At 38.6% G+C, this 26,348-nt stretch overlaps 1 protein-coding gene across 1 annotated transcript in view; it reads left to right on the forward strand.

Moving 5' to 3' along the window:
• Positions 1 to 3,074: 3,074 nt before the first annotated feature.
• The window catches only part of LOC127617487 (F-box only protein 11-like), a 41,290-nt gene continuing 18,016 nt past the window's right edge, over positions 3,075 to 26,348 (forward strand). Inside the window, exons 1-9 of the mRNA XM_052089464.1 lie at positions 3,075 to 3,365; positions 21,343 to 21,470; positions 21,705 to 21,786; positions 21,869 to 22,013; positions 22,202 to 22,331; positions 22,680 to 22,763; positions 24,129 to 24,261; positions 25,895 to 26,001; positions 26,140 to 26,251. Coding sequence (XP_051945424.1) covers positions 3,278 to 3,365; positions 21,343 to 21,470; positions 21,705 to 21,786; positions 21,869 to 22,013; positions 22,202 to 22,331; positions 22,680 to 22,763; positions 24,129 to 24,261; positions 25,895 to 26,001; positions 26,140 to 26,251 — 1,009 coding nt within the window. The 5' untranslated portion in view covers positions 3,075 to 3,277. The remainder of the gene's footprint in view (positions 3,366 to 21,342; positions 21,471 to 21,704; positions 21,787 to 21,868; positions 22,014 to 22,201; positions 22,332 to 22,679; positions 22,764 to 24,128; positions 24,262 to 25,894; positions 26,002 to 26,139; positions 26,252 to 26,348) is intronic.

Below are 26,348 nucleotides of genomic sequence, written 5' to 3' on the forward strand. Positions count from 1 at the left end.
TACCGTGGTGAGTTTAGGGTGTTTTCACACTTGGGTACTCTTTAAAAGAACCAAACTCAGACCCCTATAAGTGGACCAAAAAGTGAACCGAGTCAAAAGTCCCCAGTTCTCTTTGCATTCACACTATTGGCACGTTTCAACGGCACGTTACGGTTCAGTTCGACTCAACTCTACTCGCTTCACTTTTCTGAGCTTGCATTTCCACTGCGGTTTAGTGCCGCCTCAACGTGGGTTGGAATATAGGCTGATCGTCATAATTACACTGCCTCTACTGCCGTGACATCATCTTAAACACGATTCAAACTGACCAAAACAATAACACGACCGCTAGCTGTTGCTAATTGTGCTTCATAAAGCAGTTGCTGCATGGTGATTTGACACAATTGTAACAGTTAAATTGGTCTGGAGTGGTGGCGGCGTAGTGGGCTAAAGCACATAACTGGTAATCAGAAGGTTGCTGGTTCGATCCCCACAGCCGCCACCACCATTGTGTCTTTGAGTAAGACACTTAACTCCAGGTTGCTCCGGGGGGATTGTCCCTGTAATAAGTGCACTGAAAGTCGCTTTGGATAAAAGCGTCTGCCAAATGCATAAATGTAAATGTTTTAGAAGCTTTCCAGTAGCTGGTCAACTAAATAAAGTGAAGCTTTCAAGCAGAGTATAGAGTTAATGTAACAAAACATACCATCCTCCATCATGGACTCCAACAACTTTGTGGCCTCCCATTGCTCGCCGGTCTAGATAGCGTCCATTTGGTCGAACCACTTCCACTTTTCCTTGATAGTTCTGTAGTCACTTTTAATAAATTTTTTACTTTTCCCTACACTGTTGGTAGGTCAACAGCTGAGACACTTCCTGAGAGACTATTTCATGTGATACTGTTATCGCTGATGCTAACTTTAAAACTAGCGGGTTGATGTCACGTGTCGCAAATCCAGTGACGCTGCTATTGACGATTCTCTCTGACCAATCAGTGATCTGCAGGATTTTGACGTCACATTTAGTATCAGCTCGGCTCGCATGAAACCTCGACCGAGGTGGTACTAAAAAGGTGCCAGGTACTATCCACAGTGGGAAACCCCCCAAAAAAGCTAGCAGAGTCGAGTCGAGTTGTACCATGCAGTGGAAAAGCCCCATAATTGTGACCTTGAAAGTGGGCTCAGATCTCTTTTTGGCCCACTTGACCTGTTATGGGGTCTCAGTCCATTTTGGATTCACACTGTGTTGTTTTGTGGAAAGCAGACCTCTTTGTAAAAGACAAAATTGATGATAATTATAATTATTATTGCTATATTAAATGTTAAAAGTACAATTAGCTCTACATATTAACTTTTGTGATGATTAAATCTGTTTAATACCCTTAAAATGAATAATTAGCATTAGTAGAGGTGCCTCTGTTCAATTAAACATATTTGATTGATCTTCTGCATCAAAGAAGAGCTGTATTACATAGTGTAAATATATAACATCTTGTTTATTTATAAATTAAGTGGGAAAAGCAATGCAATGATGCTTGTTATATGAAGGGGATTTCTAATAGACTACAGTATATACACTAAAACTATAATTTTAGCCTATTTTTAGGATTTACTTGTTTCAATTTTATAACAAAATTTCATAAACATTTTTACATTGCGCTAGCAATACCAGGGTCATGGGTTTGATTCCCAGGAAACACGTAACCTGCTAAATAAATCAACTTATAGATTGAATTCACTTCATTTACATTTATGCATTTGGCAGACACTTTTATCCAAAGCGACTTACAGTGCACTTATTACAGGGACAATCCCCCCGGAACAACCTGGAGTTAAGTGTCTTGCTCAAGGACACAATGGTGGTGGCTGTGGGGATCGAACCAGCGACCTTCTGATTACCAGTCCTGTGCTTTAGCCCACTATGTCACCACCACCACTCTATAAGTTGATTTGGACCAAAGAGTCTGCCAACTGCATAAGTGTACGGTAAATGTAATTAATAAACACAACAAGTATAAAATCCCATTTAATCCCATGGGCTGCATTAGTGACCGAAAGGAAGGGTCCAAAAATCAATTTAACACAAAATTGTCAACTCTCAATTAAGTGCAGACTGTCTTGAGTTCATCTGAACATTTTTACATGAGTGGTGCAAATGGTCACATGACCAGAGCCATTTAATTCCACTGTGTCCCTCCGAAATATAATGTCTGTGTCAAAGCCCCATATAAAAAATATACAATCCAAGCAGCAAAATTTTACCTGCCTGTGAATACAGGTGACTCTGTTGTTCCACTATTAACTAGGGGTCAGTGACAGATTTAACCAGACTGCCATTGAACTCACATGTCATGACAGTGACAGTGCATGATGTCGTTCAGCAGATCTTCAGATAGACCTTTCTGTGTGGTTTATGAAGCATGATGCAACCTGCTCACATTTCTGAATAAAAGCGCCACTGACTAATAATTACCTAAACGTATCATGGTGTTACCATGCTTTTTGAAAAAAAGAAAGATAGAAAGAATAAAGCATATGCCATGGTGAATATATTAGTGTCATGGAACTGTGATTTTGGCCTACATCACGGTACCGAAGCCCTTCAATTTTTTATTCACTATTGTTTTATATAGATTTGTTTGTAGAATTGAGTCAATACTATATTTAACGCAATCACATCAGAAGTACTGAAAAATTATGAATAATCCCTACTTTACTTTTTCCCCAAATGAAAAAGTTATTGAATTACAGTAATTAATTACTTAGTAATGCGTTACACCCAACACTGGGTAGGATCATGATATTTCTGGTGCTTGTGAGGACATTTTGTTTTTCATTTTCACATATCATGGTATTTACATGGTACTCCAAGAAATAACGTGGCACTACCATGTCCAAAACATGGAATTATTATGGTACCTTTTCCAAAATACCATGGCACTGTTTTGTAAGTGAAAGGAGACAAGTTGGTGCTATTGGTTTATGGCGGCATCGTGTGGTGAGTAATGGAACTGTATGTGTAATGGTGCTATTGGTGTATGGCGGCACCATGTGGTGAGTAATGGAACTGTATGTGTGTATGTGTGTGTAAATGGCTCCTCCTGCCACTGAAAATCGTAATCGTAGCTATCAGACCGGAGCGTTTGCAGAGTAAAAACCGCTTCCTCGGAGCCCAGACCGAGCCGATTCCCAGTGCAATGCACGTTAGGCGTTTATTTACATTTTCTGAACCCACAACCGTGTAAAGATCCAAAAGGAACGGGCTGCAGCGGTGTGTGTTTTAACCAGAAACCCGTCAAATGAACTCCGTCAGAGCGACCAACCGTAGACCCCGGCGAGTGTCGAGGCCGCGCCCGGTGCCGCCTGACAGAAACAACGCAGAAAGAGGTGAGTATTTCTCGAACACACACTAAACTGAAAACGATTCGCGTTAAGAGTAAATATGACGATTCCTGTTGTCTTCGTGTTGTGATTTGTGCCTTTCGGGGTTATTTATGTTAATTCTCATGCGTCAGGAAACCCCGAGGCTTCTGATCTCCCTGTAGGCCGCGCTTTGTTCAGCTGGGCATGAACTGCCCTCTTGTCTGCTGTAAACCTTGTTTATCGTGTTATTTCACTTTCTGTTATGTTGAAGATTAAATATCTGTGGTTTCATATTTGTTATGTTAGCAGCACAGCAGCTAGCCCAACAAAAAATATCATACATGTCACATAAATCCATATGAATATCTCTGTCAGCGCTTTTGGACATTAAAATAGAGATTAAACTACTTAATAAGACTATTTTATGGAATCTAGTATTTTATATACTTAGCAAAGCAGTACTAAAAAGTACCACAGTAATACCATGTTTTTGTGAACCTGTATTATGGTAGTACAATGGGATTTTGTGAAACACATTCGTTTACCATTTAAATACCATTATAATCATTCAGTACCATAACACTTGCATGTTTTTAATATGTAACATGGTATTTTTTTTAGAGCCTTGGCGTGTAACATGTAAATGCCATGGTATATTAATGTAGTAATCATCATGCCTTGTTTTTAGGGTATGGTACCAGGTGGACGCATGTCTTGGTGGTACCTTAGTGTCCTTTGAGGTAATTTGGAGGCCCTTGTAAATACCATGGTATGGAATTACCATCTGATATGGTACCTTGGTACCACCACAGTCCTTCAAAGCCTTGATATCTTCTATATGGTTTAATTTGTCAGGTGTGTCAGTGATTGTAAACTTGACACCCTCAGTGCATAGTTTGAGTTGTTGGGGTTTTGTTTGCTTTAGTTGGGTAATTAATTAGGGATTAATGCTTTGTAATGACTTGTTTACTGTATCATCAGCATCAGACAGTTCTGGTTTGTTGGGTTATGAACCCCTCTGATTTACAGTTAGAAGTCATACACAATTATTCACACTTATGAGGTCAAGCTGTATGTTCTATATATGCTTGCTTTACGTTTAACATAGTCAGTGTTGGCTTGTATGGCTATGACAAATTGAGCGGGCTACAGCGTTGTCATGTTGGTTAACCATCCAATTGGTTGACATCCGATGCACGAGTGTTTACAAATGTTGTCCAAATTCTTTCGCACCTCTTGACCTTTTGGTCGGACAACCACAAGCTTAACAGTAAGCTAATTTGGCATGCAAATCTAACAACGGGACCGCTTGTTTGGGTTGCAGGTAATCAAACTTAAGAGCTAGTTGTATGAACCATATCTTGACTGTGTAATTGGTGCGTAGTCATGGGGCTAAACTAAACTTGATGGACATCTCTGTGCACAGCTATGGGAATTTAAGCGAATGGCTGCTTTCACCTTATGAAAATGTTATAAAATGCATATAGCAAGCTGATGGTGCTATTGTTTAGTTGCATTGCAAATGTAATTTTGTATTTGTATGCATGAAAGTGATTCTCTGCACCATCAAAACCTGCAAAAGTATTCGCTTACTCAGGAAAATAGTCTGAAGTGATATATCAGAAATATCAGCCTCTGTTATATCGCATCGGGATCCTGATCACATGTCAGGGTTTATTGTGATGGTGGCGGCAGTGGGCTAAAGTACATAAATGGTAATCACAAGGTTGCTGGTTCAATCCTCACAGTCACCACCATTGTGTCCTTGAGCAAGGCACTTAACTCCAGGTTGCTCCGGGGGGATTGTCCCTGTAATAAGTGCACTGTAAGTCGCTTTGGATAAAAGCGTCTGCCAAATGCGTTAATGTAAATTGTGCGATTAATGAACGTCTGGCAGTTCATTTTGCATCTTATTACAAGACTACTTGCCAAATAGTTCAATTTAGAGATTGCACAGTGATTCGAGAAGCAGGAAAAATGGCTCGCAATAGCCGGATGAGCAGTCTGATTCGTGGATGTGCAGTTGTTACTGAGAAATGTCAGACCACTAGATGGCGCCATTGGCCAATCAGAATCAAGTATTCCAGAGAGCCGTGTAATAATAGTTGTTATTCATTTTCCATTTAAGAGATACTTTTATCCAAAGTAACAACCATATCTTACTGATATACTTCCAAAACATTCAGGTGATTAATAGGGCAGCTAAAAATGTACCTCTTAATAACTCTTGGAAAACAAAAACTAGGTGAATTAGATCTCAAAACTCAATCTGTAAGTTATCTGTGGAAGATTCCTTCTTTTGGTTTATTTTAATATTACCTTTATTTGGAGATGTTTTTGCAAAATATGTTTATTGCATTTGTGGCATGCTGCAGTTCACCCCAGACACTTATTTTGGGTTTGTGAATAATGGGAATGATGCTACAGTAAGTTTCGCTTGGCACATTAGGTGAGTCTGGCACACATTTTGTATTTGGAAAGCTCAAAGGAGGCACTGCAAGGGAATGTTTTAAAATAAGTTGAAACGTATCTTTCAAACGGAAACTGGGTCAAAACTGCAAAGCTTTAAAACAGGATGGTCCAGAATAGGATTAAGAATTGGCTGTAACTGTGAAGGTGCATTGTGTTTAGTCACTGCTCGTTTTGCACCCAGACATTCAAATTCTGTCATCATTTAGGCTACTTACCCCCATGATGTTCCAAACCTGTAGGACTTCCTTTCTTCTGTGAACACACAAGGAGATGTTTAGCAGTGTCCAAACTGCTGCTTCCATATAACAACAGTAAATGGGGACTGAAGCTCAAGAAATGTCAAGAAACCAAAATCCTTTTGGCCACTCGGTAGCTTTGCATGAGGAACAGACTGAAATTTGAGTCGCTATTTGCTGAAAAGCTCATAAATTGCATTTATCCTGGGCTGTATTCAAGATTTTATGTGATAAAGGGTTCAATTTTGGGTTGTTGCTCTCACAAAAAAAATCGTTAGCATTCTGGTGAACTTTCTGGAAGAAAGTTAGTCATATGGGTTAGGAACGACATGAGGGGGAGTAAACAATGATAAGATCTTCATTTTCAGCGGAACTGTTCCTTTAAGAAATGTCAAAGGTCACACAGACATGTCCAGCTTGCTGTTTGTGTACGTTGTAATGAGCTTACGGATGAATTACTCCTGTAATGGAACAATTAAGCTCAATTTTGTGTCAATAACGCTCACAGGCTTAAGTCAGATACCTTCTAGTCAGTAAGTTCAGTGGGATTTGCCTGCTTGGGCTCTTCATTGCCCCGCTTGGCACATGGAAGTGGTTTTTCACATTTTCTGCACTGAAAGTGGGGTAAAATTTTACGCAGCGGATTTAAATAACGTTTAAACTAGATTAGTAGGTTATCAAATTAGCCATAATAACTAATAAACAAACACAAGTACTGTTATGCAGGTGTAATACCGGCAATGTACTTTACGTACTTGTACTTTAAGTACACTGGAAGTGGTATTAGGGAGGCCAGCAGGTGGTGCTCACCCTACGGTCTGTGTGGGTCCTAATGCCCCCAGTATAGTGGCGGGGACACTATACTGTAAAAAAAACACCGTCTTTCAGATTAGATGTTAAACCGAGGTTCTGACTCTCTGTGGTCATTAAAAATCCCAGGACACTTCTTGTAAAGAGTAGGGGTGTAACCCCGGTGTCCTGGCCAAATTCCCCCCATTGGTCCCTATCTATCATGGCCTCGTATTAATCTCCATCCCTGAATTGGCTACATCACTCTACTCTCTCCTGTCCACCGATAGCTGGTGTGTGGTGGGCGTTCTGGCGCACTATGGCTGCTGTGGCCATATCCAGGTGGATGCTGCACACTGGTGGTGGTTGAGGAGATTCCCCCTAAACTATGTAAAGCGCTTTGAGTGCCTAGAAAAGCGCTACATAAATGTAAGGAATTATTATTATTACACGTACGCAAATGCGAGCGCTTGGCCAAAACGTGGTCTGTTTGAACATTTATCGGTGCGTTTTTGCGATCGCATTACCTTTAAAGCTGATTTGTTATTATTTAGCTAAGGTGTTATAAATGTATTTATAGCAACTTGCCTTTAAAGCAGAGGGTGGGGAACCTCTTTCCCATTAAGGGCCATTCGAGTATTTACGGAATTATTTCTGATTGTGGGTTGAAATTAGCAAACGCATTCCGTTATGTGCGCACGGACCAAGAAATAGCACTTAAAAGGTCTGTCTGTTATCTAATATTTTGCATCGTTATAATTTAAAATGATTTGTAATCATTATTTTAATTGCATTTTTTTTTTTTTTTGCAGTTAATTGAATCAAGGCCTTTTTTTGCTTTTCAAATTATTTAAAAAATAAATAAAATGGTCTCGCGGGCCTTATACGGCCCTGAGGCCTGACGTTCCCCACTTCTGCTTTAAATGGATCGTTCACCCAAAAATGAAAATTCTCTCATCATTTACTCACCCTCATGCTATCCTGGATGTGTATCGGGGCCTGAAATTTTCCAGGATTGAAGGTATAGCGCACAATTTGAATAAACCTCGCAAGTTCCACATTCATAGCGTGGGAAATTCTTGCACTCCTTTTATATTAACTTTACAGTGCAGCTGCGAATTATTAAACCAATAGAGACCGATAAACACATCAAATCAATAAACTTGTATATGTATCAAACTGTAACTCCAGAAGATGTGCGAGTAAATCCTCTCCCTCTCACGTTCAGCTGTTTAGATTAATGCCTCCTACGCTACACGACGTTCAAAGATGTCGGATCGTGGTACTATTCATATTACACAACTGTCTCTCTTATCATATTGTTGTAGCGTTTTCAAATTACACGAGGAATCTGTGACATGGGTGAACACATTACAAGACATTTCACTGTTGACGAATCCCCCCGACAGCTCTGCCTGGACTCCATTACGTTTCACAATGCGAGAAGTGATACGAGATACGAAAACAAATGCATGATCATTTCAGAATATGATGTGTATGTTTTTTATTGTATGTATGTTGTATTCAGTCAAAACATATTTCACACTGCATGATTTGGAATCGCCGACTGTTCCAGATATTTAACATTCTTGATATCTCGCAGACATCGGCGACGCGTCGGCGATCCTCTCAAATCGTGTCTTTGATATTTCATACATTGCAATTGTCGCTCAAGGGAGCGAGCTCCGATTTGGCCAGGATTTCAGGCTTTTGTCGGCGATCACCACCAAACTGTAGGCGAGCGAAAATCAGGCTTAAAGTCGTGTAGTGTAAACTCTGCATAAGTGCACGCAGTAAAGGAGGCCTTTGTCCCATATTTAGTGACCTTCAGATGTTCAATACGTATAAACTTTTCTAAACCTGTTAATTCTACATGCAAATGGTGTTATACTGCATCTACGTTAGCGAGCGACACGATAAAACCATCGCTCCTGTTAATAATTAGCAAAGCTGTTAACATTGCCAGCGTGACATTGGAGCAATCTAAAGTTTTGCCGCCTTTGATATCTTGGTCATCAATATTCATAATGCAGCACTTTTGACAAGAAAGGCAGAAATAGCAAAAAGGCTTTGTGTACCAGCTGCATGATGAAGAGAGACACTTAAACACCTGTTACATCTCTCCATCCAGGGTCGGAAATGAATGGGGGCTCTGGGCAAAAATGTCCCCGCCAAAGAGTTCTTGTTGTTTTATTAATAACATGAGTACATCGCGATCTTCAGTGGAATTTTCGCTGAATATAATTTGTTTTGTGTTGTCCAATGTTCAGATGTTGCAGTCAGACAGTGGCGGATGCTTGTGCCATAAACGCACGCACACAAACGGCACTCACTTCTCACACTCCGCAGCAGTTCGGTGTCATCCTAAATTACATGACATATATTGTCCTTGGAAGTAACACTGTCACTCACTGTGCTATAGCCTTCTTTCCTGCCCATCGGTTCATCTCCCTTATGCATCTCTCTGTTTGAAAAGCCTCCTCAACAGCTAGAAGCCAAAAGTGTGGGAGGGATGGATGTTTTTTATTTATTAAGTTAATCAGGTCTGAGAGAACACAAAACATAATGTAACCAAATGCTACAATTCAGTCAATAATATTAGTCAATAATATCTGGATAAATAGCCTCTGTGAAATAAAACATTATTACTGATACAATTATAATTTTACATTAACCACTTTTAGTGTATGAATCAAAATTTGCCCTTGAAAAGGTAAAAAATGCAGCTGGAAATGAAATATTGACCCTGGTTCCATCTGACCTATACAGTAATTGAGAAAAATAGCCCCGCATAACATTTAGGTCATTTCAGACAAGTTTTATTTGCCCCCCCATATTAGCCGTGTAGGGGGGTAATTCACCCTAATTTTCAGAAATGAATTTCCAGCCCTGGTGTATGACTTTCTTTCTTCTGCAGAACACAAATAAAGATTTTTAGAATAATATTTCAGTTCTGTAGGTCCATACTATGCAAGTGAATGGTGACTAGAACTTTGAAGGTCTAAAAAGCACATAAAGGCAGCATACAAGTAATCCATACAACTCCAGTGTATACATCGATATCTTCTAAAGCGATCCAATTGGTTTTGGGTGAGATTAGACCAAAATGTAATTCCTTTTTTACTATAAATCTTGACAGCAGTCTCCTTGGCGATCATGATCGATTACACTTACTATAAATTCAAATCATTTTGATTTCTCTTCAGTTTTGGTTGTGATAGTTACTATAAATGGTAATTGAACTGCATAGTTTGGGTCCTGTTGTTAAATTTTGTTTTATTAATATTTTCATAATATACCAGGTTAAAAGGTTCCCTGTTTAATTTACAGCATTAGCAGAGAGTGAATTTCTTTCATATGTAAGCAAAATGGATATTGTTACTGAAATATACCCAAATGAATCACACACAAACTAAATCGCATTGGAATCGAATTGAAAGCTTGTGGATCAATATCGAATCAAATTGGGAAGTCTGTATCCATACCCAGCCCTACTGACATGACTTGATAACTGATGACTTGATATATTAATTCATCACAGAAGTCAAACAGTTTTAAGTTGTCTGTTTATGTCTGGATCTCCTGAGTGTGGATCTGTGTTTGAAGTCAGCATGCTGTTGTGTTGCACCAGTTGGTGGGACACAGTGTTTGTAGTGGTTACTGGACTAGTAGCCCTGGAGAGCCCATGATGCTACCAGAGCAACAGCGCAGCGTTTGTGTCTTATTCGCTGAAGATCCTCTGTGCAGAATGGCCTCCTACTCACCTGAAGGTAAACTGCAGTCGCTACAGATTATAAAGCTTATTAATAACATCCACCCACGATGAGCTTAGAGCTATAAAGAGCGGGTCCCATTACGACCAAGTTGAATTGCAGTATGTTTGGAGATCAAGGCAGTCTAGCTGTTAAGTTGATGTATTTGTGTACGTGTAGCTGCTTTGAAACGATGTGGATTGTGAAAAGCGCTGTACAAATAAAAATAACTTTGTTTACTTGAAATGGTGTTTGGTTGGTCATGAGTGATTTGACTATGACTTTCAACATTTGCTGCTTTCTATTCCTCAGAGGTACCTTTAATCACACCATATTCAATGCTGGTGGTGTTCAAGCTGATAGTGGTGAATATTTGAACCAGGCGGACATAAGAGACCTAAATGATACCCATGCTTTACCTCTAGATTTTGGCTTGTTCTGTGTCATCACAATGTTATGTCATGTTTGCTACTGAAACAAATGGCATGTGTATATAATCTAGAAATGTGTAATTCAAGATTGTCTTTTAAGAATTGCAAAAGGACGTTACGGTTCAACTCGACTCTTCTCGCTTTACTTTTCTGAGCTTGCTTTTCCACTGCACTGTTTAGTGCCGCGTAAACGTGGGTGGGATTATAGACTGATCGTCAAAGTTGCGTCATCCCATCCAGCTCTCGTTGGATCCTCTCCTCGGCTACTAACTAGAGGAACGTCTGCACCTCGTTTATTGACCACGGCGTGATTTTGCGCACAGCCGTTTCTTTTTACAATTCGAATGACGCGTGAACAAATGATACTGCTATCGCTATAGCTAACTTTAAAATTAGCGGGTTGATGTCCCGTGACACAAATGACGCTGGTAGTGATGATTCTCTCTGACCAATCAGTGATCTGCAGGGTTTTGACGTCACATTTAGTATCGGCTCGCTTGGAACCTCGACCGAGGTGGTACTAAAAAGAGTACCAGGTACTATCCACGGTGGAAAACCCCCAAAAAGCGACCAGAGTCGAGTCGAGTTGAGCTGTACCGTGCAGTGGAAAAGCCCCATTAGAGGAAATTATTTGAGATTAATTGATGCATTTGCTGCTTGCTTGAGATTGTGATGATGGGTGTTTAAAGGGATAGTTTACCAAAAAACAAAATCTACTTTTGTGTCCCACAGTAGAAAAACAGTCATGCAGGTTTGAAATGACATGAGGGAGAGCAAATGATGTCAGAATATTCATTTTTGGGTGAACATTTCCTTTAATGTGATTCCTTTGTTTTCTGTCAAAAGAACACAGTAACAAGCTGTTTTGGTAGTCTGGATGTGAGCCGTTACATCCACTTCTTTGTCCACTGGCCAATATACAACACTTAATGAAATCAATGAATCAAAATCTATACTGACATGGTGTGGATTCAGCATCACGTAGAAGCAATTGTTGTCGGTAGACATGCACCGATGGCTGATAAAGCACTTTAGTGGCCATTGGCTGATAAGAGAGCAAGACGCAAAGGCCAATGACAATCACTTAAGGGGCTGTTCACACCGAACACCTTTGCATCCATCCACACAGTTTTCCAATTATTTTTCTATGTAGACATGCGCTAGACGTGCGTCTTTAAATTGTCAATTGTTAAAAAACAATTGTCAAAATTGTTTAATGTCAGAACACTGTTGATTAAATATAAAATTATATATTTTTGAAGGGATTCCAGATGCCATGGCAACACAATAAATAGTATTATTTTCTTTGTATATTCTGGCACTTGTCTTGCTTAACCCTTTGTATTCTCTTTGTTTATATTTTACTTTAAAGGTATTTGGGGTCAGTTTTGACCCCACACACTAACAGTGTGATTGTACCGAAATTAGGATTTTTTTTTTAAACAAATATTATTTCACTTTCTTTAATTATTTAAAAGCTCAAAATTTGTGCAGTTTTTTTTGTTGTTGTCTGATTTACCTAACAAATACTAAACTATACAATTTATTTGCATACATAATTTATGTTAAAATTATGTTAAATTCACTTAGATGTTCACAAAGTCAACATCTGTATTACAGTTTATATATGGAGATTATGCAGGGGTTTTCCTGGCTCAAAATGAGGCAGAGGTGGTACCATCCTGATCATGTGCACACATACACTTGTACCATGCCTTCCACTGGCATAATTAACCTCTTAAACTGATAATAAGATCATCTCTGATCTCAGGTATGTGGGTGGGTATGCTTATTTAGTTTTGTAGTGTGGATACTGGATTTGCACTTTTCAGAGAGTTGTTAAAATATGTATTCAAATAATATTTTGGTTGCATTTTTATGAGATTATAAATGTAATTGATTGTATAAAATAGACTCATAATATCCTAATATTCATCACAGGCCCCTGAATTGATATCGTGGCAGACTTTGAGGTATCGCCATACATCAAATCGTTGGCTAAGAGAATCGATATAAAATCATTTTGTGATGTAACATGCGATTTACTCCCCTAGTGGATTAGATTACCTTTTTTTATGTGTCAGCATTGTGTTTCAGCAGTATGAAAGGAATCTAATGTTTCTATTTGATGAGGTCGAGTTCGACCTACAGGAGTCTCATGTGGAAATCTGGTATGTGTTTGGGCTGCAGCAGCGGGTCGGCACTGTCTCGGGTTTCAGGGCTACTATCAAAGGGATGCCACATGGCTAATTCACCCCAGACTGGTGTCATGGCAGCCCAGTTCAACCTCTGCTTCTGACCTCGGTTACCGTCGACCCCACTTTTGGTGTCACCTGCTTCGGTCATCACAGCTGCTGAGGAGATCAGGGTTGTGTTTGTTAGTGGAGGTTACAGCCCCTCCTGTGCTTAACAACTGTTTCAGCAGCATGTGTCGTACAGTGCCTTGATGAAATCTCAATATGTTATTAATGGGAGAGTTCAGCCAGACTCAAATTTATGTTGCATCTTTTCCTCAGTGGGACACAAAAGGACATGTTTTGGAGAATATTGCAGATGCATGCTTTATATAGAATGAAATGATTCAGTGATCAGGGGCAGCTAGGTCCAAACTGGACAAAAAGCACCCTAAAAGCAGGGACTGAAAATGGTTCAAGGAACAAAAAATTTTGCAGAACAAAAAAGGGAACAAATCCCATTCAATTGTTCCAGAGTGTAAACATTGCTTTTAAATGCTTTTAATTGTCAACCAGTTAATCGTCTACATCCCTAGTTTAGTCCAAACACGCTAACGCAATGTGTGCGTGCATGCGGGAGAGAGAGATTTAGGCTAAATATTACATTTAGGTGGCCAAATCAATATTTGAAAAATAAAAAAAGATTGGGGATGTACTTAATAGTAAGAATAGGCTACTATTAGTATGCTAGTTTAGATTAATTTTTCCCACATGGGAAAAAATTTAATCTCTTGTTTTTGCTTTTGTTTTGAGGTAAGTGCCTAATTTTGAGCTTGTTTTACCAAAAGTTGGGATGTGCACGAGTAGTCGAATATTCGTTCTGCAATACTTATTAGATTAGTCAAAAATACTATTCGAATTTTGCATAGTTTTGCTTTCCTGTCCATATGTACAGTGAGATGTTAAATCCTGAACACACAACCTAAAACTGGCAGTTATAACAGAATGCACTGGGTGGTGCTGGTGAGTGTGGACACAAGTTGATCACATGTGTTGAGAAAACCGTTCTGTCAGTATGTTCAGATGGACACCAGAAAAGCGGGTTACTGTGAGAAAGCTGTGTTCCTGTTTAAATGCACTGGAGAAGCGGTGTACAATTTACTCTCGTATATATGCAATTCGTCAGAAAGCAGCATCTCCGTAGCAACGGAATCCCCGCGGCGCTTCTGTAAACAACAAACATGGCATCCGAGAAGGACTATGCTAGCTGAGGGACATTTCATCATTTAAACTGGTGTGTATAAATGAGTATAGTTTACCGAGCATGTGCGAAAACATGACATGAGATACAATATAAACATGATAACTATTATATGGCGAGGGTTTATAGTCGTCCTGTACATTTACTTCTTTAGCGGTTTCTTTTTCTTCGCTTGAGCTTAAATGCTTTTTTGTTTTCATGCATTGCTTGTTTAAATATATATATAGCACCTTTAGCACAAAGTAGTGTCATATTAAATCCTGGAACCGGAACAAAAAAATACTGTTTATACTCAGAACTAGGCAACATTTTTAGACCCTGCCTGAAAGTTTAAAAAAGTGGTCTTTACGACTTGTGCACTATATTTCAGAACTTTTGAAGTCATAAAGTAGCTTTGTGTGAGGAAGCGACAAAATATATGTTAGTATTCACTGAAACACAGGATTTCCTTTGTTGTAGCTCTCAAATCTCATTTGCGCTTGTGTTCAAAGAAAAGCAATCAAACATGTCACATGGTGATTTGTGATGAGACACGTGTGAACTTATATTGGTGCTTCTTTAACTGTGGGCACTTTCATGTCCCTGGGGTTGATTTTTTTTTTTTTTATTATTAAAACAAACAGATTTCAGCTTTTTTCTTTTTGTTATCAGACCTTCGTTGTTTATTTTTGTTCTGTTCAAACGCCTTGTATGTACAGATTTGACTGTTTTTGCCTTGACCCAGACTCAATATTAAACTATGAAATTTCCTTTTTAAAAATACACAGTATTACATGTTTAAAACTATGATAAACTAAACACAGAGTGAAATAAACAAAACATTTCAGTATAATGACTGTCCCACAGTTGTGGCTTCATTTACACCAAACAATTTCAACCCAAATCAAGTGTTTTCAAAAGTTAGTGTACTTGTTAAAGTGAAGAGCATGCTTGAGGTAAAATATGAGATGTTTGAAGAAAACAAAGAAATTCAAGGAATATATCTCTTTTGAGCAGAATATGTTTATTGGGCGTAATTTTTAATCAAGATTAAATTTAGCCAAATTGCACAAAAAGTGTGAAAATTAGGACGCATAAAATGTTAGCTGTGAAATTAGCAAGATAACGATGTGCTGGAAATTTCATGACTTTCAGAAGAAAATGTCAAAAATGTCAAAGGTTCCTGTGATGCATACATGATGCATACACTCTTGTTGGACATTGTAAATAAAATGTTTTAGCATTATAATTCAAAGTGCTGAAAGTGCCCGAATTTGAAAAAACACCCAAATAAATAGAATCTGATGCAACATGTCTGAGGCTGTAATTTTAAATGTTTTGAATGAAACTTAAATTTCAGTCTGTTCCTCACTAAAAGCCACCGTATGGCTTCAGAAGACTGAAGACAGTGCAAGAGTCATAGACAGATTTTATTCTCAATATCTTTTCGTTCTCCATACGATTTTCGAGCACCCTGGACATTGTGCCTTACATCTTTTGTGTTTCTTAAAAAAAGCTTTGGAACGACATGAAGGTCGTCATCTAATGACACCATTGAGTGAACTATTCCTTTAAAAGCCACTGTCAGAGTCGTCCCTCCTTATATGGATCTGAGCGTTTATATCAGGGAATTACGTGAACACAAGGACCGCTGTGTTCCAGAGCTTTCATTAGGTTTGAATTATTGAAGTGGCTCTCATTTGAGCACCTATCGCCACTTTCACTGAGATTATTGGTCTCCGACAACAGACTCGAGGGAATTTCATCTGAGCAGGAAAATGGAAAAACACGAGAGCTGAGACTATTATGCAAATATTGATTATATCACCAACATATGGTGACTTCCATGTGTTTGAATACATATTGGGAGGTTGAGGCAAGACCCTGGGAATAGATTTAGTAGGTTACAAGCTGTTTTTCATTATTTCTAATTACACAATCTTTATACTGGTGTTGAAACACAACTTGCTGAGGCTATTCTCTATGTTGGAAAAGCCTCTGGGATTTTGTCAGCGTATTCCAATTTCCACTGGTCGTATGTAAGTGTTATTCTAGCCATTGGATTGTATCTCAATTCGCACGCTACTATAAAAAGTGCTGCAATGGCAAAGCCATTAAAAAGTATTTTTAGGTATGAAGTATGCATGTACATTGGCATTAGTATACTAACATTTTACTAACTAGTATAGTATACTATATATAGTATAGTATGCTAATTATATTTATTTTAATCTCAATATCAGTTCTTAAATCCCAAGCTCGATATTTTACTCTGTGCACAACCCTCTACAACAATGAGAGGAAATCACTTCCATTTGCAACCAAATTTCATGCTTTGTGGCTAAAATGTATATATCGGGCAACTGGCCGGTAAATGTTTAGATTTCATTCACACAGTGATTGTGTAGTATAGTGGTGAATAGGGCTGGGATAAACGATTATTTTTTAAACGATTAATCTAGCGATTATTTTTTGATGCATCGATTAATCTAACGATTCATTTTTCCAGTCCGATTCGATTTCGATTATCTCCCCATTAATTGACTAATAGCAATTTATACATGTTGATTTACATATCTGAATGAAAAAAAAATGAATTCCTTAACATTGCAATATATGTTTATTGCTCTTAAAATTCCAAAATAAAAGACTATACAAGTGCAAAGTAATGCATTCTTAGTCAAGAGGTAGCATTCAATAAAACCTTGAAGCCTTGAAAACACGTAGTCCTAGCTTACTGAAAAAGTGCATCTTGTAATTATTCTTTCAGACTAAAATAACAACAACTTGATGTCTAGCATTCAATAAAAAAATAAAAAGGTCACCCAAAATACTTGTTTAGAGCAATTGAAAGAATATAGTAACCAATGTAAACTTGGGGGCTTTAAGCTAATACAGAAAGTGCTTTTCCAACAAAAAATAAATAATGAAAATAAACATTCAGAATTCAACATTCCTTTCACCTTAAGAATACTGTGTGTGCGCGTTTGTGCGTGCGCGCGCGGCACCTCTTCAGATGCTGGTGCATTGCCGTGGTGCTAGAATGGAAGGCCATCTCCATTTTGCAAAGACGACATATCACGGAGTTGTTTTCTTTAATTTAAAAGAATTCCCATACTTTAGAGGAACGAGTGCCTTGCACTTCTGATAGTCTGAGGAGCCACTCGTGTTGCTACTACTCTCCGGCGCCGCCATCTTTGTTTTGGGTCTGACGAATCGACGCACATATTTTGCGTCGACGTATTTTTTGCATCGATGACGTCGACGCGTTGTCCCAGCCCTAGTGGTGACGTTTTCAGCAGCGAGATCCTTTCACTGGGTCTTGAGGAGATGTTTGGTTTGAGTCATTCCGTGTAATGTGTCCAAAGACGAGATCCACACAATCCATTTGTCTCTGAATAATGTCTCCTTAATTCCCTTCCTGTACAGTCAGTTCTTGATCAAAAACAACAAAAAATAAACTAAAATATATATATACAGTGCATTCACAGCGCTTCACTTTTTCCACATTTTGTTAAGTTAGAGCCTTATTCCAAAATTGATTAAATTCATTATTTTCCTCAAAAATCTACAAACAATACCCCATAATGACAATGTGAAAGAAGTTAAGTGTGCATTAAGTAAGATACAGTATTCTAAAGTGTTACCGAAGTTTGTTTTAAATATTTGCACATTTATAAAAAATTAAAAACGAACACATGTACATAAGTATTCACAGCCTTTGCTCAATACTTTGTTGAAGCACCTTTGGCACCATTTACAGCCTCAAGTTTTTTTGTGTATGATGCTACAAGCTTGGCACACATTTTTGGGCAGTTTCTCCCATTCTTCTTTGCAGGACCTCTCAAGCTCCATCAGGTTGGATGGGGAGTGTCAGTGCACAGCCATTTTCAATCGGGTTCAAGTCCGGACCAGTCAAGGACATTCACAGAGTTGTCCCGTAGCCACTCCTTTGTTATCTTGGCTGTGTGCTTGGGGTCGTTGTCCTGTTGGAAGATGAACCTTCGCCCCAGTCTGAGGTCCAGAGTGCTCTGGAGCAGGTTTTCATCAAGGATGTCTCTGTACATTGCTGCATTCATCTTTCCCTCGATCCTGACTAGTCTCCCAGTTCCTACCATCATCCCCACAGCATGATGCTGCCACCACCATGCTTCACTGTAGGGATGGTATTGGCCAGGTGATGAGCGGTGCCTGGTTTCCTCCAGACATGACGCTTGCCATTCAGGACAAAGAGTTCAATCTTTGTTTCATCAGACCAGAGAATTGTGTTTCTCATGGGCTGAGAGTCCTTCGGGTGCCTGTTGGCAAACTCCAGGTGGGCTGTCATGTGCCTTTAACTGAGGAGTGGCTTCTGTCTGGCCACTCTACCATACAGGGCTGATTGGTGGAGTGCTGCAGAGATGGTTGTTCTTCTGGAAAGTTCTCCTCTCTCTACAGATAAACACTGGAGCTCTGTCACAGTGACCATCGGGTTCTTGGTCACCTCCCTGACTTAGGCCCTTCTCCCCCGATCGCTCAGTTTGGCCGGGCGGCCAGCTCGTAGGAAGAGTCCTGGTGGTTCCAAACTTCTTCCATTTACAGATGATGGAGGCCACTGTGCTCATTGTGACCTTCAATGCTGCAGAAATTCTTCTGTACCCTTCCCCAGATCTGTGCCTCGATACAATCCTGTCTCGGAGGTCTGCAGACAATTCCTTGGACTTTATGGCTTGGTTTGTGCTCTGACATGAACTGTTAACTGTGGGACCTTATATAGACAGGTGTGTGCCTTTCCAAATCATGTCCTATAAACTGAATTTACCACAGTTGGACTCCAATCAAGTTGTAGAAACATCTCAAGGATGATCAGTGGAAACAGGATGCACCTGAGCTCAATTTTGAGTGTCATGGCAAAGGCTGTGAATACTTTTCGTTTTTTATTTTTAATAAATTTGCAAAGATTTCAAACAAACTTCTTTCATGTTGTCATTATGGGGTATTGTTTGTAGAATTTTGAGGAAAATAATGAATTTAATCCATTTTGGAATAAGGCTGTAACATAACAAAATGTGGAAAAAGTGAAGCGCTGTGAATACCTTCTGGATGCACTTTATATACACGCTACCTGTCAACAGTTTTGAAACACTTAACTGAAATGTTTCTCATGATCTTAAAAATCTTTTGATCTGAAGGCGTATGCTTAAATGTTTGAAATTAGTTTTGTAGACAAAAATGTAATTGTGCCACCATATTAATTTATTTCATTATAAAACTAATATTTAAGTAAAAAAAACGTACGTTTTTGAAAATGCTGACTTGGACCAAATAATAAAGAAAAGCAGCCAATAAGTGCCCAACATAGATGGGAACTCCTTCAGTACTGTTTAAAAGGCATCCCAGGGTGATACCACGAGAAGTTAGTTGAGAAAATGTCAAGAGTACATGTCAGCAAACTCTAGGCATGGGTGACTGCTTTGAAGATGCTAAAATATAACACAGTTTTCTTTAGTCACAGCATAATTCCCATAGTTCCATTTATGTTATCCCATAGTTTTGATGACTTTACTATTGTTCTAAAATGTGAAGGAAAAAAATAATTATAATAAAGAATAAGTGTTTCAAAACATTTGACCGGTAGTGTATATATGCCTATATTTTTATTGAAGCAATAAAGTTATCCAACACCTATATCACCGATTTGAAAAAGAAATACCCCCTTAAACTTAATAGCTGGTTGCTCTAGTTCAGCCATATTGGCGGGTTTTCGAGCATGAACTGCCCGTTAAATGTCCTGCCACAGCATCTCAATTGGGTTCAAGTCAGGACTTTGTCTAGGCCACTCCAAAAACTTGAATTTTGTTTCTTTTGGGCCATTCAGAGGTGGAATTTCTCCTATGCTTTGGATCATTATCTTGTTGCATAATCCAGTTTAGGTTGAACTCACGGACTGATGACGGGACGTTCTTCTTTAGGATTTTCTGGTAGAGAGCAGAATTCATGTTTACCTCAATTATTGCAAGTCGCCCTGAAGAAACAAAGCATCCCCACACCATCACACTACCACCACCATGCTTGACCGCAGGTATGATGATCTTTTTGTGGAATTCTGAGTTTGATTTACTCCAGATGTAACGGGACTTCTGTCTTCCAAACAGTTCCACTTTCAACTCATCAGTCCACAGAACATTCTCCCAAAAGGTTTGAGGATCATCAATGTGTGTTTTGGCAAAATTCAGATGAGCATTAATGTTCTTCTGGGTTAGCTGTGTCTTTCGCCTCGCCACTCTTCCATGGATGGCATTTTTGCCCAGTGTCTTTCTGATAGTGGAGTCATGAACAGTGACCTTTATTGATGCAAGAGAGGCCTGTAGTTCCTTGGATGCTGTCCTTGGCTTTTTTGTGACTTCCCGGATGAGTTGTCACTGCTTTTGGAGGAATTTTGGAAGGTCAGGCACTTCTGGGAAGGTTAACTACTGTGCCAAGTTTTCTCCATTTGGAGATTATAGCTCTCACTGGGGTTCTTTTGGAGTCCCAGAGCCTTTGAAATATCTTTGTAACCCTTCCCAGACTGATGTATTTCAATCACCTCCTGGGATTTCTTTTAACTTTGGCATAATGTGCTACTGGGTGAGACCTTTAAACCACCTTCATGCTGCTGAAAAAGTTATATTTAGGTGTTGATTTGGTTGATTTGAATATTTTCGTAATGTATCTAGTTAGATGGTCCCCTGTGTAATTTACAGCATTAGCTGCAAGAGAATGCCTTTCATATGCAAGCAAAAGGGACATGACATTAACTGAAATATCTATATCGAATCTAATCGAGAGCTTGTGAATCAGAATCGAATCTGGAAATCTGTATCAATACCCGGCCCTACTAGTATTGGACTATTGCAATGACACATAATGTGCCTTGATTCTCACACAGATGAGGAAGTTCCTGCCGAGATGGTCGCAGAAGAGTCCGGTCAAGGAGCTCAGAATAGTCCGTACCAACTTCGAAGAAAATCTCTGTTACCGAAGAGAACAACGTGTCCAACAAAGACCAACATGGAGGTATGCAGCATCAAACTTTATTTTTATCTTTAGATGTCCAGTATGAATAAAAGTTTTCAGTCACCTTAAATCACTTTAAAGCCATTCTTTTTAATTTAATGCTTCGTCTGAAATATTCATTTAGGCCATTTGGAAAAACTACAGCAGTTTTCTCACTTAAATCAGATTTAGCATGAATGTATTTCATGTGGTGTTACAAGAAACTGAGAGTGAAGATTTGTTTTTGTTTTAAAGGGTGCTTCCACATCAACGACAGAAAACTTTGGGCATCGGGCTAAACGTGCCAGAGTGTCTGGAAAATTACAAGATCTGTCTGGTAATAGAAAGGTGTTTTATGAAATATAAAGACTCGATTAAGTTTGTATGTTTTGATTAACACTAGTTCTGTTCTGTTGCAGTCACTCCAGCAGAGCAGTACTTGCAGGTGAAGCTTCCTGATGAGGTGGTTTTAAAGATCTTCTCGTACCTGTTGGAGCAGGACCTTTGTCGAGCCGCATGTGTGTGCAAGCGCTTTAGTGAACTGGCCAATGACCCCATCCTCTGGTGAGTTCCTCATTACATTGGAAATAATGATATCAGTTGAATAAATTAAAGGACAAGTAAAAAAACAATAATTTGATGATAAAATTAATGTGTTCTTTGGTATTACCATCTGATACCATATCTGCACTATGGTACCACCATTGTACTTTAAGTGTCAATGATTTCGATTCTTCTTGTCTGCTCTGCAGGAAGAGACTTTATATGGAGGTTTTTGAGTACACACGTCCCATGATGCACCCCGAGTCTGGAAAGTTCTTTCAGATTAACCCAGAGGAGTATGAGCAGCCCAACCCCTGGAAAGAGAGCTTTCAGCAACTGGTAATGTCTTTCACCACCTTTTATATACTTTATGGTGTTTTAAAATCATAATTTGACTGCAAGCAAAGCCAAAGTTGTTTAAGATGCTGGTAATCGGCAACTGTCTCTCAATTCAGTACAAATTGCGGTAGATATGTCAACATTGTAATAAATGATTGTGTTGTCACAAAGCAATTCTTAGAATCTGTGATGTTGTCCTCCCCTCCCCCCAAACCAGTAAATGATCAGATGGTGCTGTAATGTGAAAAATAGGGCAGTGTCGATGTTGTTGTCAGTGTATCATTAAGTTTCATTAGTGAGGTTTATGAGAGCAAAATCCTGACTGATTTATGACCTTTGTGGTTGCAGTATAAAGGTGCTCACGTGAAACCAGGCTTTGCAGAACATTTCTACAGTAACCCAGCCAGATATAAGGGACGAGAGAACATGCTGGTGAGTTCTGAGTCTCTTGCATATGTTTTTATAATCTAAATGCTTTGCATTCATGATTCAGAAGGATTATATGGTTCATAAATAGATTATGGGTGGTGTTAGGCATTGTGACTTAAAGGGATAGTTCACCCAAAAATGAAAATTCTCTCATCATTTACTCACCCTCATGCTATCCCAGATGTGTATGGCTTTCTTTCTTCTGCAGAACACAAACAAAGATTTTTGGAAGAATATTTCAGCTGTAGGTCCATATAATACAAGTGAATGGGTGCCAGATTTTTTAAGCTCCAAAAAGCACATTTAGCCATCAGAAAAGCAATCCATACGACTTCAGTGGGTTAATTAATGTCTTCTGAAGCGAAACGCTAGGTGTGTGTAAGATATAGAGAAATATGTAATACTTTTTTTTTACTAAAAATGCTTGCTTACGTCCAGCTCGTTGACGAGGTGAAGTTCAAGCTGCCTCTCGCGTGACTTAAACGCGTAAGCCTCCTCTGCATAGATATTCATATGTAGATCCCTTATTAGCAGCTGTTTCTATGGACCACGGTACAGTTTCCATACAAAAGCAGTATATGCAGTGGTCTAAGGAGCTCTGTCTGAGGCATCTCCTCCGTTCACTAGCATTCAAAGATGGCGCCTCAGTTGACATATCCAAACCAACCGAATGAGGCATCTATGTACGATTATCTATGCTTGTAAACAACACTGCACTTCTGCTCTTAGTCTTAGCTTAAGTCACACGAGAGGAACTTTGAACTCCACCCTCATCAACGTACAAGCCTCAAGCTGGCTGGAAGCGAACATTTTTAGTGATCTATTTCTTACACCTAGTGTTTTGCTTCCGAAGACATTAATTTAACCACTGGAGTTGTATGGATTACTTTTATAATGGCTATATGTGCTTTTTGGAGCTTCAGAGTTTTGGTCACCATTCACGTGCATTGTATGGACCTACAGAGCAGAGATGTTCTACAAATCTTCATTTGCGTTCAGCAGATGAAAGAAGGTCATACACATCTGGGATGGGATGAGGGCAAGTAAATGAGAGAATTAAAATGTTTGGGTGAACTAACCCTTTAAATGTGGAAAATTTATAAAGAACGGTATTATGATTAAACATGCTAATGTTTATTAAATGATTACATTTATGTATAATAATGATCATAATAAACATTTCTTCCAAGCAATATAGTTCATTAGACTAACTGTAGGATGTGTACGTTTGCCAAGCATCTTGGCATAATATTTAATTATATAATTCACTTGATGTGCGATCAGGTGTGACTGTGTTTAAATTGTACTATGGGTTGAAATGGTGCATTCGATCAGATTTATGTACATATGTTTTGATTCTTTCCTCAGTATTACGACACCATCGAGGATGCTCTGGGAGGGGTTCAGGAAGCCCATTTTGACGGTTTGATATTTGTTCACTCTGGGATCTACACAGATGAATGGATCTACATCGAGTCACCAATCACAATGATAGGAGCTGGTATGAGCTCACTGTGTCATGTGAAAGATATAAAGTCAACATGAAACTGCATTCACAAGCCATTTTTACTGTCATAATGTGATTTCCAAGTGACACATTATGAGCAAAAAGATAATTAAAAACACAAAATTGAATGGAAATAGGTGTTTGGAGAGGAGGGGTTAAAAAATAAGAGGGCTTGTTGATGTCAGTCGAAAAGGAACGTCATTTCAGAGGTGGAGCAAGTTATTACATTTTAATGAAAAATTGCAAATAATTATTTTTTTCTTAAAAAAAATGTGGGGTTGATAAAAATAGAGTTTTCGATGTATCACAATCTCCGCGTAAACCATATCGATTTTTTTAAATCACTCGCATATGCAACCAAATTATAATAATATCTCTTTTCATATAATTTCTGTTTTTTGGCCAGTTGTTGATCAAAAACAACAAAATATAAACATTTAATTCTTATCACACATAGTGCTCAACCAAAAAACAGATGCTCGCTGAACCGATATTCTTAAAGGGACAGTACCGTTTTTGCTCTTGTTCTACATATCAATGTAAATACTTGTAAATATTAATAAATAAAAAACAATACATGCATAACAAAAGAAATGCAATGCAATGTAATGTGCAATTTCAAGACATTAATGGATTACATGTTTTTGTAAAAAAAATTCAAAGCAAAATGTTGAAAGACTAATGATAAAATTTGTGATATCAATATTTTCATAATGTACCAAAGTTAGAAGGTCCCCTATGTAACTGCATCAGCTCAGGGAGAATTTCTTTCATATACAGTATAATCAAAATGGACATTATAATTGACATATGCCCAAATATCTTCCCCAATTGGGAAATCTATATCAGTACTAGGGCTGAACGATTAATCGAAATCACGATATGACCTGGTGCGATTATCAAACCGCACAGGCTTTATTTTATTTAATTAATAAATAAATAGGACGCATGATACTGTGATTCAAGAGTGATCTGTACTTGATACACACACCTCTCATGCTCTGAGTTATCAGTCGTGCTCGAGTTCGATTCAGTGTAGAGATCTAAAGATCGTTGAGCATGTTATAATTGCAGCGCTCTAGATGTATTAATTGCACATATGCAAAATTCCAAATAAGCTTGGCCGCTATAAGTTTCACTGCATTAAAAGGCTATTGTCAACTCAACTACTAAAGGATTTCCTTTAGTTTTCTGTCAAAATAAAAGCTTCAGCCAAAATAAAGGCTTGAGGATTGCATAGCAATGCCGCCGCATACAAGTTTAAAATTTATTAAAGAAATGTGCTATTGTATAATAATTGCAAGTATTGAAGTCATGATAACTATAATGATTATTACAGTACTATTATTATTGTTATTATTATACAAGTATATATTTCTGTGATCATCTATTAACTTTGCAGTCCAAATCAATCGCAGTATTTTTCTAAATAATCGCAATTCGATTTTTTTACCAAATCGTTCAAACCTAAGCAATACCCAGCCCCAGAATAATGTGCACTGATGAATCTGATGCATATTAAGGAAGTAACTGTGGTCGAATTTGATTTCATGTTGACTTTTGTACCAGATCAGGACCGATTTCCTTGAGTATGCGGTAAACATTAATCGCACGTATGGTTTTACAGCTCCGGGAAAAGTAGCAGATAAAGTCATCATTGAGAACACTAGAGATTCAACGTTTGTGTTTATGGAGGGGTCAGAGGATGCATATGTAGGCTACATGACAATAAAGGTATGTTTCTGTTTCTTTTCTTCGGTAAAATGTTGTTAATAGGAAATGAAAGAATATAGCATTAGTGTATAGAATATGTCTAGTAAGATATGTGATATGGTGCATTACCTCACTGTTTGTGATGGTTCTCTGTTGCAGTTTAATCCTGATGATAAATCAGCTCAACATCACAACGCTCATCACTGTTTGGAAATCACAGTCAACTGCAGCCCCATCATTGACCACTGCATCATCCGCAGCACCTGCACAGGTGACCAGAGACCTGCTTGCTACATAGTGAACTTTGATCTTTTTATTGCATGTTGAGTTAAGCTCAACAACAGCGTTGCCCACTCTTTCAGCGGTCT

The sequence above is a fragment of the Xyrauchen texanus genome, chromosome 24 (assembly GCF_025860055.1).
Source record: "Xyrauchen texanus isolate HMW12.3.18 chromosome 24, RBS_HiC_50CHRs, whole genome shotgun sequence".
Lineage (NCBI taxonomy): Eukaryota > Metazoa > Chordata > Actinopteri > Cypriniformes > Catostomidae > Xyrauchen > Xyrauchen texanus.